Raw genomic sequence first — 13,873 nt, 5'->3', positions numbered from 1 at the left:
GACGAACTGCAAGACAAAGACTGGTTCTATCGTTTCACAGTTTCATTTTAGTTTAGTGAAAACACGATAGAAATGCCCAAACGACAAAAGAATATGTTTCGACATTGCACACATGATACTTTCCTCGTTGCATGGGATTTTACATATAAGATAAATTACTTTCGATAAAGATGTGAGCATGCAATCCTTAAATACATCCTGCGCACATGTAAATTAGGATTGAATAAAAAAATGAAGTATCTTAGAAAAAATGATCGCATCGATAATCTTTTATCGAATTTATAAATACACGCGTGCAATATCTGTACAAGTGTCGAGGTCTACAGTGTCCATTGTTTAAGCTTTAAGTACATTAAAAAGAGAAATACTCTAACGCTATGAATATAAATACCTGAATGGGGAAGTTACGAAAAATGATGGTAATAAAAGAAACTGAAATTTAGAAACAAAAATATTCTGTACGAAATTACATAAATTGACTTACAGGAAATTCTGAATTTTAAAGTAAGATTCAAGTATATTCAGCATTTGCATTTATAAACCTGCAATGGCTGATAAACACAATGTAATAAACTATAAGTTGAAGGACAAACGAATTAAGAAATGAATTTGATTACCAGTGAAGTAGCGACCTACACACTTTTGAACCATGTCCTTAGTAATTTATTTACTATACGACAATTCTGTGATCCATGTAATACACTGACTTAATAAACAAAACATGTGATTCAAATTCATTTAATACTGTGGTATTTACATTAAAAGCTTATTTATTTCATTTTATTGTACAAGTGATTCATTTGGGTAATCTAACCGTTATACTACTGTCTAAAAAATTAATTTATAAAATTATTGCATTATCTGTTATCTTAGTAGTAGTATCATGTTATGAATTGAAAATGCTTGGAAAAGCAATTAAACCATGACTTGGTAATATACAAAAATGAGATATTCCATATTGTATCATTCGTAGTTGGTATTGTTACGTCGTTCGATATCTCTAATTTCTAAAATATCAGTTTTCAAGTGTAACTTCATAATTTCTCTCCATATATCCATTCGATGCTCTTCGTTATCAATTCCGAGTCTTAAAAGGATGTTCTCATTTATTCTTAGAAGTGCTCTTCCAGTAATATCGTGCTGAAACGTAATTCTTACATAAATTTCCAATCATTCTTTTAATGAAATACCTTACATTAATTTAAAAGCAGATACTTGCATATAAAAATTTCTCATGATATAATTGATAATAGTCACTGCAATGTCGGCGCAGCCATTTCTGAACATCGAGTACATTCCACAAATAAACTGGTCTAGGCCTCGCTGTTTTACTCTAAAAAAGAACATTACAGATAATAACAATTTTTTGACTCATTAGTTAATGGGACAACTTCAATGAATGATTACAAGATTATAAACAAATACTTGATGGATTAATTCCATACCTTTGGTTTATTAAAGGGACTAATGACCTCTTCTACCATCGTGCTGATAGAGACGCATGCGAGTTTACAAGGATCACTGTTGTAATAAAAATTAAGGTAAGATCACATAAAAAATTAAAACATTCATCCAACGAAGACATTAGGTAGTCAATATAAACGTATTTTACAATATAAACATGACACATTACACTAATTTGCATATACGTACACACATTCTTCTGACATATAGGATTTTATAAACATTATGTACAAACAAACACGAAGAATATGTATCTAGTTGATATCGCAACTTACCGGATTATTCATTTGTCATAATTATTAGAATTATTTTTTGTTGCATGAGTTCGAAGTGTTTAATTGGGAATCGATGTTTAAATAATTTGAAACTTAACGGCTTTTAAAAGTTGAAGTTGCAAAAACGGTCAAATTGCAAGAGTGCGCAAAACAGCACAAAACAGCACAAACAGCTTGAGTACTGATCCATATACCAGGAAATAATAAAGAGTGCCCATTTCGCGGGTTTGTTTTCATATTGCCAAGCAGCTACCACCTAGCGTCCATATACTAAGACTATTAGACGCCTAGCAGCAGAGATGAGTTGGGAGATTGCTCACGGGCAGGATCGTGCGATCGCATCCTGTGCTGCCCTCTGGTTTCGTACGTCAGCTTTCACTGTTTTTTGCCCCCCAAGGGCGGCGCAAAGAATTACTGGTAGGGGATCGCGCACTCGCGATGGCGGTGCCATCTAACAGTCATAGTTGGCGGCTCACGTACCCGTGACGGTAAAACCATGCGGCAGTTGACGGTGGTGGCTTACCTACGCTTACCGAACTGCACGCTTTTGATGGTAAGGGAAGAAAACTCGTGGCGCCCTCTTTACTCTAAATACATTGTTGCTCCGAAGTCGACGTGACACGGAGCTTTGGGGCACGCGTGGATGTCACGTACGGAACTCGCATGCAGCGAATCTGTACGAGTGCGATCGTTCCTAGAAATCTTCGCGCGTCCCAACCAGCCAAGCGTCAAGCAACGGGGCATGGCGTTGAACATGAGTGCGTTCGGCGCTACACTCATAACGAGTATGCGTGAGAGCCGAATGCAGCGAAAAATCCTCCCTAGCCGCGGATATAAGCCGAGCTATTTCGCGTATGATTTTTACATTTACCTACTAGCGTTATCGAGCGTTCTTCGACCGTTTCGGAGCGTTTTCGACCGTTATCGACCATTTTTCGAGTGTTTTTGAGCGTTATCGAGTGCCGTAGAGTCCCGTAGAGTCCCGTAGTGTCCCGTAGTGTCCCGTAGAGTCCCGTATAGTCCCGTAGAGTCCCGTAGAGTCCCGTAGTGTCCCGTAGTGTCCCGTAGTGTCCCGTAGAGTCCCGTATAGTCCCGTATAGTCCCGCATAGTCCCGTAGAGTCCCGTAGAGTTCCGTAGCGTCCCGTAGAGTCCCGTAGAGTCCCGTAGAGTCCCGTAGAGTCCCGTAGAGTTCCGTAGAGTTCCGTAGCGTCCCGTAGAGTCCCGTAGAGTCCCGTAGTGTCCCGTAGAGTCCCGTAGAGTCCCGTAGAGTCCCGTAGAGTCCCGTAGAGTCCCGTAGAGTCCCGTAGAGTCTCGTAGAGTGCTGTAGCGTCCCGTAGAGTCTCGTAGAGTGCTCTAGCGTCCCGTAGAGTCCTGTAGAGTCCCGTAGATTCCCGTAGAGACCCGTAGAGTGCCTGTTGAAGTCACGCGACTTCACGCGCCTTCAACGCGACTTCAACGCGACTTCACGCGACGACCACGCGACTTCACGCTACTTCACACGACTTCACACGACTTCATACGACTTCACGCGACGACTTCACGCGACTTCACACGATTTCACACTACTTCACGCGACCACGCGACTTCAACGCGACTTCAACGCGACTTCAACGCGACTTCACGCGACTTCGCGCGACTTCGCGCGACTTCCTCGCAACTTCACGTGACTTCAACACGACTTCACGCGACTTCACGCTACTTCACACGACTTCATGCGACGACTTCACGCGACTTCACGCTACTTCACACGACTTCACGCGACGACTTCACGCAACTTCACGCGATTTCACACGACTTCACGCGACGACTTCACGCGACTTCACGCGATTTCACACGACTTCACGCGACTTCACGCGATTTCACGCGACTTCACGCGACTTCACGCGACTTCAACGCGACTTCAACGCGACTTTAACGCGACTTCGCGCGACTTCAACGCAACTTCGCGTGACTTCAACACGACTTCACGCGACTTCACACGACGACTTCACACGACTTCACGCGACTTCACGCGACTTCACGCTACTTCACACGACTTCACGCGACGACTTCACACGATTTCACGCGACTTCACGCGACCACGCGACTTCAACGCGACTTCGCGCGACTTTAACGCGACTTCGCGCGACTTCAACGCAACTTCACGTGACTTCAACACGACTTCACGCGACTTCAACGCGACTTCATGCGACTTCACGCTACTTCACACGACTACATGCGACGACTTCACGCGACTTCACACGACTTCACGCGACTTCACGCGACTTCAACGCAACACGGGAGTCACGCGACATCACGGGAGTCACGGGAGTCACGTGAACGTGACTCTACGGCACTCCACGGCACTCTACAGAACACTACGGGCACTCTATGTGCACTCTTTGGGACTCTACGGGACTCTGCGGGACACTACGGGACTCTACAGCACTCTCCAGCACTCTGCGGCACTNCGCATAACGTCGACTTCGTGGCAACAATGTACTTAATAGTAGTAGATAACTAGATAAAGTCAAATGGAGCGTCACGAGTGTTCTTCCCTTACCATCAAGAGCGAGCAATGTCGATAAGTGTAGGTAAGCCACCACCGTCAACTGTCGTATGGTATTACCATCACGAGTACGTGAGCCGCCAACGGGGCGACTGGCAAATGGTACCGCCATCGCGAGTGCGCGAGCTCCTATGAGAAATTCGTTGCGCTGCCCTTGGGGGCAAAACACGGTGAAAGCTAACGTACGAAAGCAGAGGGCAGCACAGAATGCGGTCGCACGATCCTGCCCGTGAGCAATCTCCCAACTCATCTCTGATAGACAGCGACTACACGAATCGCGAGAACGTGAGATGTTGAAATGTTAAGGATTGTTCATTGCAACGTTCAGTTAGATTCAACTAACTTGCATGAATCTAACCTAACCTGTCAGCATCATTGCTGTCGTGTTAATTTTTCCTTCAGTCGAAATACCATCGTCGCTTCACTTACTTTTAATGTCGATCGTGGAAAGTATTTATTATTTTATTATCCTGTCCTTACAAAACTACAACTTAGATGCAAAAACTTCAAAACAAAGATTCCTAATAAAACTAAACGATTTTACAATGTATGGAAAAACGTCACGATGGAATATGTGGTAGATTTTCATGGTGAACGTTATGCTTTTTGTTTACTATTACGGTATTTGAATACAGATATACCTATCGAATATGAACTTTAATATCCAATATATACTATGTTTATTAATTTTACATTTATGTTATTCAAAACTTACACACTCGATCCAATTCGGTAATTTACTAGACCATGAAATAAGAGTTGTAATGAAAATATTTGAAGGATTATCATCCTCGTAGTCATGTTTCAATATCTCCCAGAACGACCATCCCTGCCTTTATCTTCTCTGCCCTTGCGACGATCCTTGGAGCGAGATCTTCTTTCCCTGGATCGAGATCTGCGCTTGCGGTCTCGACCACGTGACCTGGATCGAGACCTAGATCGTCCTTTACCACCCTTTTTGCGGCTGTACAGATATCGACGGAGCTCTCGTGAAATAGGCTTCAAGTGCATAAAATTGCAGAACCCAGAGCGAGTACATTCTCTGAAAATTAAAACCACTGATTTAAGTTAAAGCAGTTTAAGACTTTACATTTCTTTTTATATAAAATCAAGTGCATACCCCATTTCATATTGCCGACAACAAGCTTCTCTAAAATCAGTGACTGGTGATAATTCTGCATACACGGGCCTTCCTCCGAACCACCGATTATTTAAATCCTTGACAGCTTTTTCAGCATCCTCTTCTCTGCGAAATTTGATGTAAACATTCCCTACCAAATGGTCACCCAGATTGTCGCATACGTTCATTTCCTCAATTTCCCCATATTTATCTTCACATTCGACAAATACATCTTCAAAGAAGTTGTCGTAATGCTCCTGCATCTCCTCGTCGGAAACATTAGCAACAACTGAAAGATAGGTATTAACGTTTTATAAAGAATTTGTTTTAAGAAACCTCGATGCAACGTTAACTAGTAATTGTGTCTACTTACGATGAGAACCATCTGCACTCTTGGCTGAGTTCTGGGGGTTCACGTAGAGATTTTGTAACAAACAAGTCTGAAAATTAAATACTCATTGCTCACTGTTTTTCCTTTCTCCAAAGGTGAAACTGAAAAATATTTACCTGGCTGAAGGTGGGTTTATTGTGAATACGTGAGCATCGATCCCCGTGGCGACACGCTCCAATTTTGAAGTAAAAGGAACAATTCACCCTAAAAGCGATAAAAGTAGTTAAAACGGCACTGCCACAGGTTAGGTCATGGTTTACGTGAAAACCATCTTACTTGTCTTTTTCTGTGCCGAAGATCGAGGCTAAATATTCAGCCATGATCGTCGACAAAACCTTGCTCTGTGACGCTTTGTGATTTCGAAAACTATATTCGAAACTAATACTCCTTTTTGAACTATTCGCACCACAAAAACAAGTACGCGACGCGATCAAACGCCGAAGAGCTAATTACAAAATGGTCGCCCGGCATGGTGTGCCGTACTAGACTGGTACATACTAGACCTAGTGGACAGCAGAGATGAGTTGGGAGATTGTTCACGGGCAGGGTCTTGTGATAGTTCTGTGTTGCCCTCGGTGGAGAATGCGGGCGGCTGATGCACTTACCCAATGGCGGTCTAACTCAGGAATTCAACCAGAGATGAGTTGGATTCAACTCATCTCTGCTCCCAACTCTGAGAATCCCTTTCAAATGATTCCACATGGGGCTTACCCCGCAATGCATGACGGATCATCGCAACTGATGTGCAGTTGGTTGCTAGCAGTCCATAGGTTCACCATAGGTCAAAGGTTCGGGGTGCCTATATTGTCTGATTTGTGTATGTGTGTACATCTATGCTTTCCAATGCTTTCGAATCCTAATGAAAATCTGCCTGCAACAATAGTCGTTTGCGGGAAAAATGACAGGAATGAACGATTTCCCGCGTAATGCCATGCTATGAATATAAATATTGTTTAACATTGTGATATTATTGAAGGTACAAGTTGACTCTGTTTTGTGTCAGTACACTATGAGCGTCGTACGTTCTCTTCTAAGGCGTCAAGAAGGCTTGAGTGAGTAAGAGTACTTATTTCTCAAAATTTTCTGTTGGCAAAACAGTCCTTTGTCCCGAATTGTTGTCCATGCTGTGTATTTCACCGAGCGATATTCGATTATTTATGAATGTTATTGATTCTAACATGAGTTCTTTTATAAAAGATCATTATTCGGGGCTATGTATAAAAAGGAATTAGGTATGGCCTTTTTTTATCATAACATAGTTTAGCACTATAGAGAGTTTTACGTTTCTGCGGTATGCTGTAGTACATTGTATGTCATGATGAAGAATGCTAGAAATAGCATATGCTTCTTTTTTGAAAGAAACATCACGATATATTACAGTTTTTTTAGGTATTTGCCATATGTTTCAGAATCATTTGGTGATTACGACTTTGCTCTATATCGACTGAAGTGTTACCGAGATGATATTTACTGTGGAATTTCACCAAATACTAATGCTCCTGATTACAATCCTGAGCCACCCATCTTCGTGTGTAGATTTTCCAGTGTTCCTGGTCAGGAACACATACTTGCGTTAGCCAATGAAGATGGAAAAGTTGCACTTCAAAACACCGCTGTTAACAGACAGATGCATTGCCCTTTGAAAGGAACTCAAGTACAAGATTGATTTTATTCTCATCCATATTTTATTCTCTTGTTTACTTTGTTGATTTCTTTTCGATGGTTTGACAAAAGTGATTATTTTAAGTATGTCACTTTGAGCTTATCATTGAAATTTATATAAATTCCTAATGCGCTCATAGGGTGAAAAAGTGGGATGTAATGTCTAAAATTGAATCGAACTCCTTAGGCACACTGTAACGCCATATTTGATATCACTTGGATGCCAGGGGAATCAAAACTAGTCACAGCTTCAGGAGATCACACGGCAAGGTTATGGGACGTTACCGGTTCTGCGATAACAGAGATAGGTCATTTTCATGGCCACACACGAAGCGTGAAAACAGCCGTGTTTCGTTATGAAGATAAAGCCGTCTTCGCGACAGGTGCTAGAGACGGTGCAATTATGATATGGGACATCAGGGCTAATCATAACAATCAACCTAAACCAGATAATACTATCGCAAATGCACACAGTGTGAGATCAGCCAGAGGATTGAAGCAGCGCAGAGGTCTAACTCAATCTTCTCGAGCACAAAGTATTACAGGCCTTGCATTTCAAGATGATTTTACGCTTGTATCTTGTGCTGCTGGAGATGGGTAAGATACTCTTTTGTTACAATCAATTAGCTGGAAACAGTATATATAAAGTTATGTTCCGATTAGTAGGCCTGAATTAGCATGGTTGCGACTGACTTTATCGTTTTTTTCCATTTTCATAGTTTGATAAAAGTATGGGATATCAGAAAGAATTACACAGCATATAAGAGAGAACCTGTAGCAAAACACACTATAAGCTATTGTGGTGGAAGTACAAGGAATGGTTTCACATCGCTACTGATTTGTCCAGCAAGACTTATTCTATATGCTAATTGTATGGATAACATTGTGTATGCATATAATATAGCATCGTATAGTTCGATACCAGGTAAGAACGAATAAGTAATAAAGAGTCGTACACAAAGACGCATATCTATACGGTTATATGGCATGATGTTTTCTGCTTTATCGTGAGCAGTGGCAGAGTTCTATGGACATAAAAATTCTACATTTTATGTAAAAACGTGTCTAAGTCCTGACGGTCGCTACCTTGCGAGTGGGTCGAGCGATGAACATGCCTACATCTGGCGTACCGATCGACCCGGTGGACCAATGGTCAAACTATATGGACACACGGAAGAAGTAACTTGTATCGCTTGGTGTAGTGTCGGAGATGTCAAGGTGAGGTGACATTTCCAATCAGCGGTAGTACCGAAACGCATTTTCTTTTGCAATCGGATCAATAAAGATCATATTTGGATAAACAGAAGTTGAATTGAAATCAATTACAACATAAAATGCATTATTATTATATCTCGAAAATGAATTTTTATAACAGGAATTTTTTATTGTAGATCGTAACTTGTTCAGACGATTCATGTCACATAATCTGGAGAATCGGGCCCGAATATAAAACCGACGATGACTCAGAAGACCAAATACAAGGTGCAGCAAAGGCTGTATGGATGCACGATGCAGTTGCACAACAGCTAGGTCTAGAAACAACCCCAACGGTGTCTCATCGCAGGATTTATCAAGAGCATACACCAGACACCGACACAACTCCTGGTAACAGAATATCAAAACAATTGCTGTTTTTAATTATGTAACTGTATACACTGTAAAATATCTACTCTTTGTTCGTTTAACAATCGATTTTTTATCTTAGGTGGCACACCTAATACGTCCAGCTCAGTGATGGCATTTAACTCCAAGTCCGATAACACAAGTAGCTCCTCGAAAAGGAATTACTCCCAGATGATGTTAGATGATTGTAGGAAAGTCAAGTCCGTTTTGTCTCCTATTAAAGAAAATCAAGAACAGAAAACTAAACGTCCTACCTTGGAGAACCGGGGAGCCCGACGATTATTCAGTGCAGTCACTGATGGCAAAGTTGGGTCATTTGGAAGTTACGAGTCCGACAGTCAAACTCCAAGTTCATCAAGAGTATTAACTTCCGAGCAGACGTCTTATTCACCCACGTCGAATTTGCCCAATTTCGTCATAGACGGCACGGCACCTCATTTACTTGAAATTTCACCTCGAAAGAGTAAAGAGAACATTGACTGGTTGACAAAAATGAGGATGGAAAGGTATGAGCAGAAATCCGTCAGGTCGATAGTAGAAAAATCTACGAGTCCCAAAGTACACGTAACCCCAGTACGAAGGATGACGAGGTCAAGATCCAGGTCCAGTGAACCACGTAAAATTGCGAAGAGCCCATCCGTTTCGTTGCTTAATTTTTTCAGGATCTCTGAAAAGGACAACGAAAAAAATCTGTGTCCAGGAAACACCAGTGCAATCTCATCCTAGAAGACGGTCAATGTATTATATATAATAAGTGAAATTTGGGAACCTACGTACCTGGCTTACCAATTCAGACGCGATCCAGTAAATAGTTAACTTTGAGATATAACGGGAATTGGTAACGTTTAAGTTAAATTATTTTTTCTTTTTCGTTAAACTACGAATACAAAATAAGACGTAGATATAAAACTTTTGTTTTATGCACGACTAAAATCTAGATTGCTTATTATATTGGTTCATGGGTTAATTAGAAAACAGTTTCACAGACTGTGGTAGCAGTCGGATTTTAATCGGTTTTAAATCGAATTCTTCGTTATCAATGTAGAAAGACTGTTCCTTATCCTGTACAAAAAAGTCTGGTTAATGCGAAAAATTGCTTAAGAAAAAACCCAGTTCCACGAGAATTCACACTTACGGGGTACTTTGGATCTTTCTTAGGATGAAGTTCAATGTCTTTTGCCATAAAGGTATCACTAATCAGGGTTTTGTTTCCCTTGATTCTTCTCCATCCTTCGACAACGAAAGACAGATAACTCACGTCTTTGGGCCCTTTTTTTGTTTAAAATAAAAATGCACGCATTAGCTTTAAATGATCGTTCACTACGATTTTGAAGGATTATATGATCAACTGTATTAAATATGTAATTAAGCATAAATGTCTACCAATTTCCACTTTTATCGCCGGAGTATCCGTTTGCTTTGAACGGGTAGTTGTCCTTGTAAAAAAATGCACTTCTGAAGCAGATATCTGTAAGTCGTGGAGTATGCCGCATTTTTCATTCGTTATCTTACTGTAGTCTATCACAGGATCTGGAACAAAGATTAATCAATCGGGAACCTTTAAAGTCAACAATCACGGACATTACTCGAAGCAAAGAAAATACTGGTCATAACATTTGCTACTGTCAATCGAGTTCGTTGACATAAAAGATGTACCAGTATTTGTTTCCGGTTTTTTTAAAAACGCATGCCACCACCTTCTCCCTAACCGTCCTGTTTGAGAGAATTGATCGGGGTAACAACGCGAGCATCCTTTGCATGGCTCCGTGTAACACAGCGTACCAGAGCAGTCCCAATTTAAGTTTTCTTTAAATCCACTGAACACGTACGTTACATAACTGAAAATAGAAATGGTTGAAGATCACTTAATTTATTATAATGCTTAATTTGAAGACCACCTTTCAGTCACCTTCTCAGCATTCCCCAGTACCAATATTTATCGATACGAGCCGTAGCATCTTGCCACACTCCCCATTCTACAGCTCCAACAGCATAAATTGGCTTCATGGGATTATCAAGATCTTTCTGTGATATATAGTAACCGATTTAAATTTGACAATTATCATCCAAAAATTATATTTTCTATGAGAGAACCCATGTAATTAGATTTGATCAAGTTTAATGACCAGTGTTTCAACGGTCTTATAAAAGCTTTACTTCCTAATAATAATCTGATAATGTTACTTTCATTATTATCAATGCACTTTATCTAATAAAGAACGTTACATTTCTGGGGTGGTTAAAATAAAAAAAAAACCTATTATGGTATTCTGGTGTCAAATGACAGACTGCAATGCAATATCCTCACCTTACATTTTTTTGTAATTTCTCTTAACGCAGAAAGGTAAAATAACAGAAAGAATGAAAGACTTACTTCAAGAGGTTGAATTTCGACAGCATCAACTAACTGAGTGTGTCCTTTGATTATTGACATAGTAGCTTCTATCATTTCTTGGACTTTGGTATTATCATCGTCCCCATGAAACAGGGAATCGGCAGTTCTGTTCTTTCGACCCAAAGGAAGAATTCCTATCGGACAATGTTTTACAGATGAAACGTCACCTTCATACTTTCTGAATATACCAGTAACAACATCCAGTAACGTCCCGTCTCCTCCTGCTACAACAATTGCATCTGTATTTGTATTTAAATTCTCAATTAATGATCGTGCTTGCCCTTCCGATTCAGTTTGTAGTATGGTTACTGCTATTCCAGCGAGATGTAATAAAGGCTCGCAATACTTTTCAAATTCTTTCTTTGCTTTCCTGGGTCATAACAAATAAACAATTATATGAAATAATTTAAACGATATGATAAATTGGGAAATATGTAATCATTCATTTTTTTTCATCCAAATTAATGGAGAAGTTTCTCTAAAGTGAATTCTAAATTTATACTGATATGCCACTTAAATCATCTTTAAACCATGCTATTATAACCTTCCATTCGCTGCCGGGTTTAAAATTACAGTCACGTGTCGAGGATTTGCTGTCGAAGGCAAGGAATCATCTCCAAACCGGATAGCTTCCTCGCAATACTGGGTTAGTAGTTGCTCGATTCTATGACAAGAACACCGTGTAAAAAAAAAAATCATTTCACACAGTAATATTTAATGCGTAACATGTTGTAATGAATACGTTGGTAATTTATAGAGTACCATATGATAAATAAATTTCGTTTAGAAAATTGTATTCGCTTACTCATAACGTCCATTCCCATAAGATACCCCGTAACTGAAAGCAACCGTACCAATTACAGACTTCTTCCAATTATTTCTTATAACTTTTAAGAATTGAATAATCTTCCCCATCGTTCACTCGTTGGTAGGTTATTGCTGGGCAACTGACGATCCGCCGGCCGGGCCGCAATCCCCGGCCGTGACCGACTCCGTGATTGGACGACGTTACCGGCCCGATAAAGGACGGTGATTGGTCGATCCATTATCGGGCCGGTGATGTCGTCCAATCACGAGTGGATTATTCGTGGATTACCCGTAATGAAATATTACATACCTGAAATGTATTTTGTGCGATTGCTATGAACCGTAAAACGCGAGGAAAGAAATTTGCGTAAAAAACCGTACCTCCCTGCCCTTCCTTCAGAATTTGAATTCGCGACACGTACGTTACACCTGACGTTATACCGACTACGGGAGCTATGCGTTGGGTATCTCCTTCTATGTAGGTTTTACGTGTTCCCTAGAAAACATTCATTATTTTTTCATTAATTTCCGTGGCTTAAAAAAATTGTACATAAAGCATAACTCAACTCTCGAGCACCCACGTTGAACTTATGCCATGTATTTGCCTGTATGTAATAACATTTGCGAATAAAATAAATAAGGTACGCGAAGGGTAAGGTCAAAGAGAGTGCCCGGAGTGTTTATCCCTTACTATCAAAGGCAAGCAGTGTCGATAAGCGTAGGTAAGTCACCACCGTTAACTGCCGCATGGAAGTTCGCCACGGCGAAACTTCCTTTACCGTTTTTTTCTACGACCAGTGATTCCGGCGATACAGCGGAAATAAGAATGCTGCGCTTTGATTGGTCGGTTCTTTGGAGGGGCGTAACTCGAAAACTACGCGGCGTAGGAGAAAACGGAAAAGGAAGTTTCGCTTCCAAATGACGTCCGCCGTCGATCCCCTCGGGTCCCGACTTCCGGTACCCGCACGGACAGGCTCGGTTCAGGTAGGGGGCGTTCGCGACCGGCGCGATGGATAAGGGACCGGATGCCGCGGCGAAACGAGAGATGAGTTGGGAGATTGTTCACGGGTAGGGTGACCTCCGGTCGAGGATGCAGATGGCTAATGCACTTGCCACCTGTCAATTTAAACGGAACAATCTTCCCCATGAAGCTACCGTGGACGCAGTTCGCATCGCGAAAAAATTAATAAACATCGTTTTACATATTTTACCACCTTCTACCGACAATTGCAGCAAGCTCGATTTCGATTAACTGCTCATGATGATTTTACCAAAAATGGCTGCTTCCAGGTGATCCACCTAAACCTGCAAAGGGGCACAAAAGTACAGGTAAAACGGAACATTGAAGAATCACCAGGAAGTCTCCAGATTCTCCGAAGTGGCCCACCTAAAGCCGAAAGGGAACACGAAGGCACAAACGAAACCATTGGGAAAGCGAGAAAGAGACGGTGATACAAGAGCTAATGACTTGCTAACCTAACCAAAGTCAAGAATATTTCGCGGTGCATCGATCTCGTATAATTGACCCAGAAAAAATGTATTCAATTATACATTACTTGGCGTGACAAAAATCTAATATATTTATCT

General features: G+C 41.0%; 4 protein-coding genes across 7 annotated transcripts; 1 reads left to right on the top strand and 3 right to left on the bottom strand.

Annotated features, from left to right (window-relative positions):
- Positions 1-742: 742 nt before the first annotated feature.
- Positions 743-1,948, bottom strand: LOC105694308 (protein aveugle). Of its 2 annotated transcripts, XM_012414841.2 has the most exons (4): positions 1,740-1,948; positions 1,446-1,521; positions 1,220-1,333; positions 743-1,140 (listed from the first exon to the last, which is right to left on the bottom strand). In XM_012414841.2, exons 2-4 carry the CDS (start codon positions 1,482-1,484, stop codon positions 964-966), a joined length of 330 nt encoding a protein of 109 aa, XP_012270264.1. In that variant the 5' UTR covers positions 1,485-1,521; positions 1,740-1,948; the 3' UTR covers positions 743-963. The 2 variants fall into 2 exon arrangements, with proteins under 2 accessions (XP_012270264.1, XP_012270273.1); XM_012414850.1 differs by lacking the exon at positions 1,446-1,521.
- A 2,931-nt stretch (positions 1,949-4,879) lies between these two features.
- Positions 4,880-6,301, bottom strand: LOC105694771 (splicing factor U2af 38 kDa subunit). Its single transcript, XM_012415722.2, has 5 exons — positions 6,076-6,301; positions 5,916-6,003; positions 5,782-5,848; positions 5,409-5,697; positions 4,880-5,330 (listed from the first exon to the last, which is right to left on the bottom strand). Exons 1-5 carry the CDS (start codon positions 6,117-6,119, stop codon positions 5,093-5,095), a joined length of 726 nt encoding a protein of 241 aa, XP_012271145.1. The 5' UTR covers positions 6,120-6,301; the 3' UTR covers positions 4,880-5,092.
- Positions 6,302-6,566: 265 nt separating this feature from the next.
- On the top strand, positions 6,567-10,032 carry LOC105694888 (protein lethal(2)denticleless). 3 transcript variants are annotated; one of them, XM_012416014.2, is made up of 8 exons: positions 6,567-6,616; positions 6,776-6,851; positions 7,209-7,453; positions 7,649-8,058; positions 8,181-8,386; positions 8,477-8,679; positions 8,853-9,066; positions 9,167-10,032. In XM_012416014.2, exons 2-8 carry the CDS (start codon positions 6,809-6,811, stop codon positions 9,808-9,810), a joined length of 1,965 nt encoding a protein of 654 aa, XP_012271437.1. In that variant the 5' UTR covers positions 6,567-6,616; positions 6,776-6,808; the 3' UTR covers positions 9,811-10,032. The 3 variants fall into 3 exon arrangements, with proteins under 3 accessions (XP_012271437.1, XP_012271436.1, XP_012271438.1); XM_012416013.2 differs by lacking the exon at positions 6,567-6,616 and having other exon boundaries at positions 6,630-6,851; XM_012416015.2 differs by lacking the exons at positions 6,567-6,616; positions 6,776-6,851 and adding an exon at positions 6,955-7,031.
- Positions 9,924-12,419, bottom strand: LOC105694889 (acylglycerol kinase, mitochondrial). The gene is made up of 8 exons (XM_012416017.2): positions 12,285-12,419; positions 12,024-12,143; positions 11,459-11,849; positions 10,994-11,109; positions 10,741-10,922; positions 10,468-10,614; positions 10,220-10,353; positions 9,924-10,146 (listed from the first exon to the last, which is right to left on the bottom strand). The coding sequence occupies exons 1-8, from the start codon at positions 12,392-12,394 to the stop codon at positions 10,048-10,050; spliced, it is 1,299 nt and encodes a 432-aa protein (XP_012271440.1). The 5' UTR covers positions 12,395-12,419; the 3' UTR covers positions 9,924-10,047.
- Positions 12,420-13,873: the final 1,454 nt, after the last annotated feature.

This window comes from Orussus abietinus, unplaced genomic scaffold, assembly GCF_000612105.2.
Source record: "Orussus abietinus isolate OABI.00-Male unplaced genomic scaffold, Oabi_2.0 scaffold109, whole genome shotgun sequence".
Taxonomy (NCBI): domain Eukaryota; kingdom Metazoa; phylum Arthropoda; class Insecta; order Hymenoptera; family Orussidae; genus Orussus; species Orussus abietinus.
Note: the sequence above shows the minus strand (reverse complement) of the source record. Positions and strands in the feature narration are given on the sequence as shown.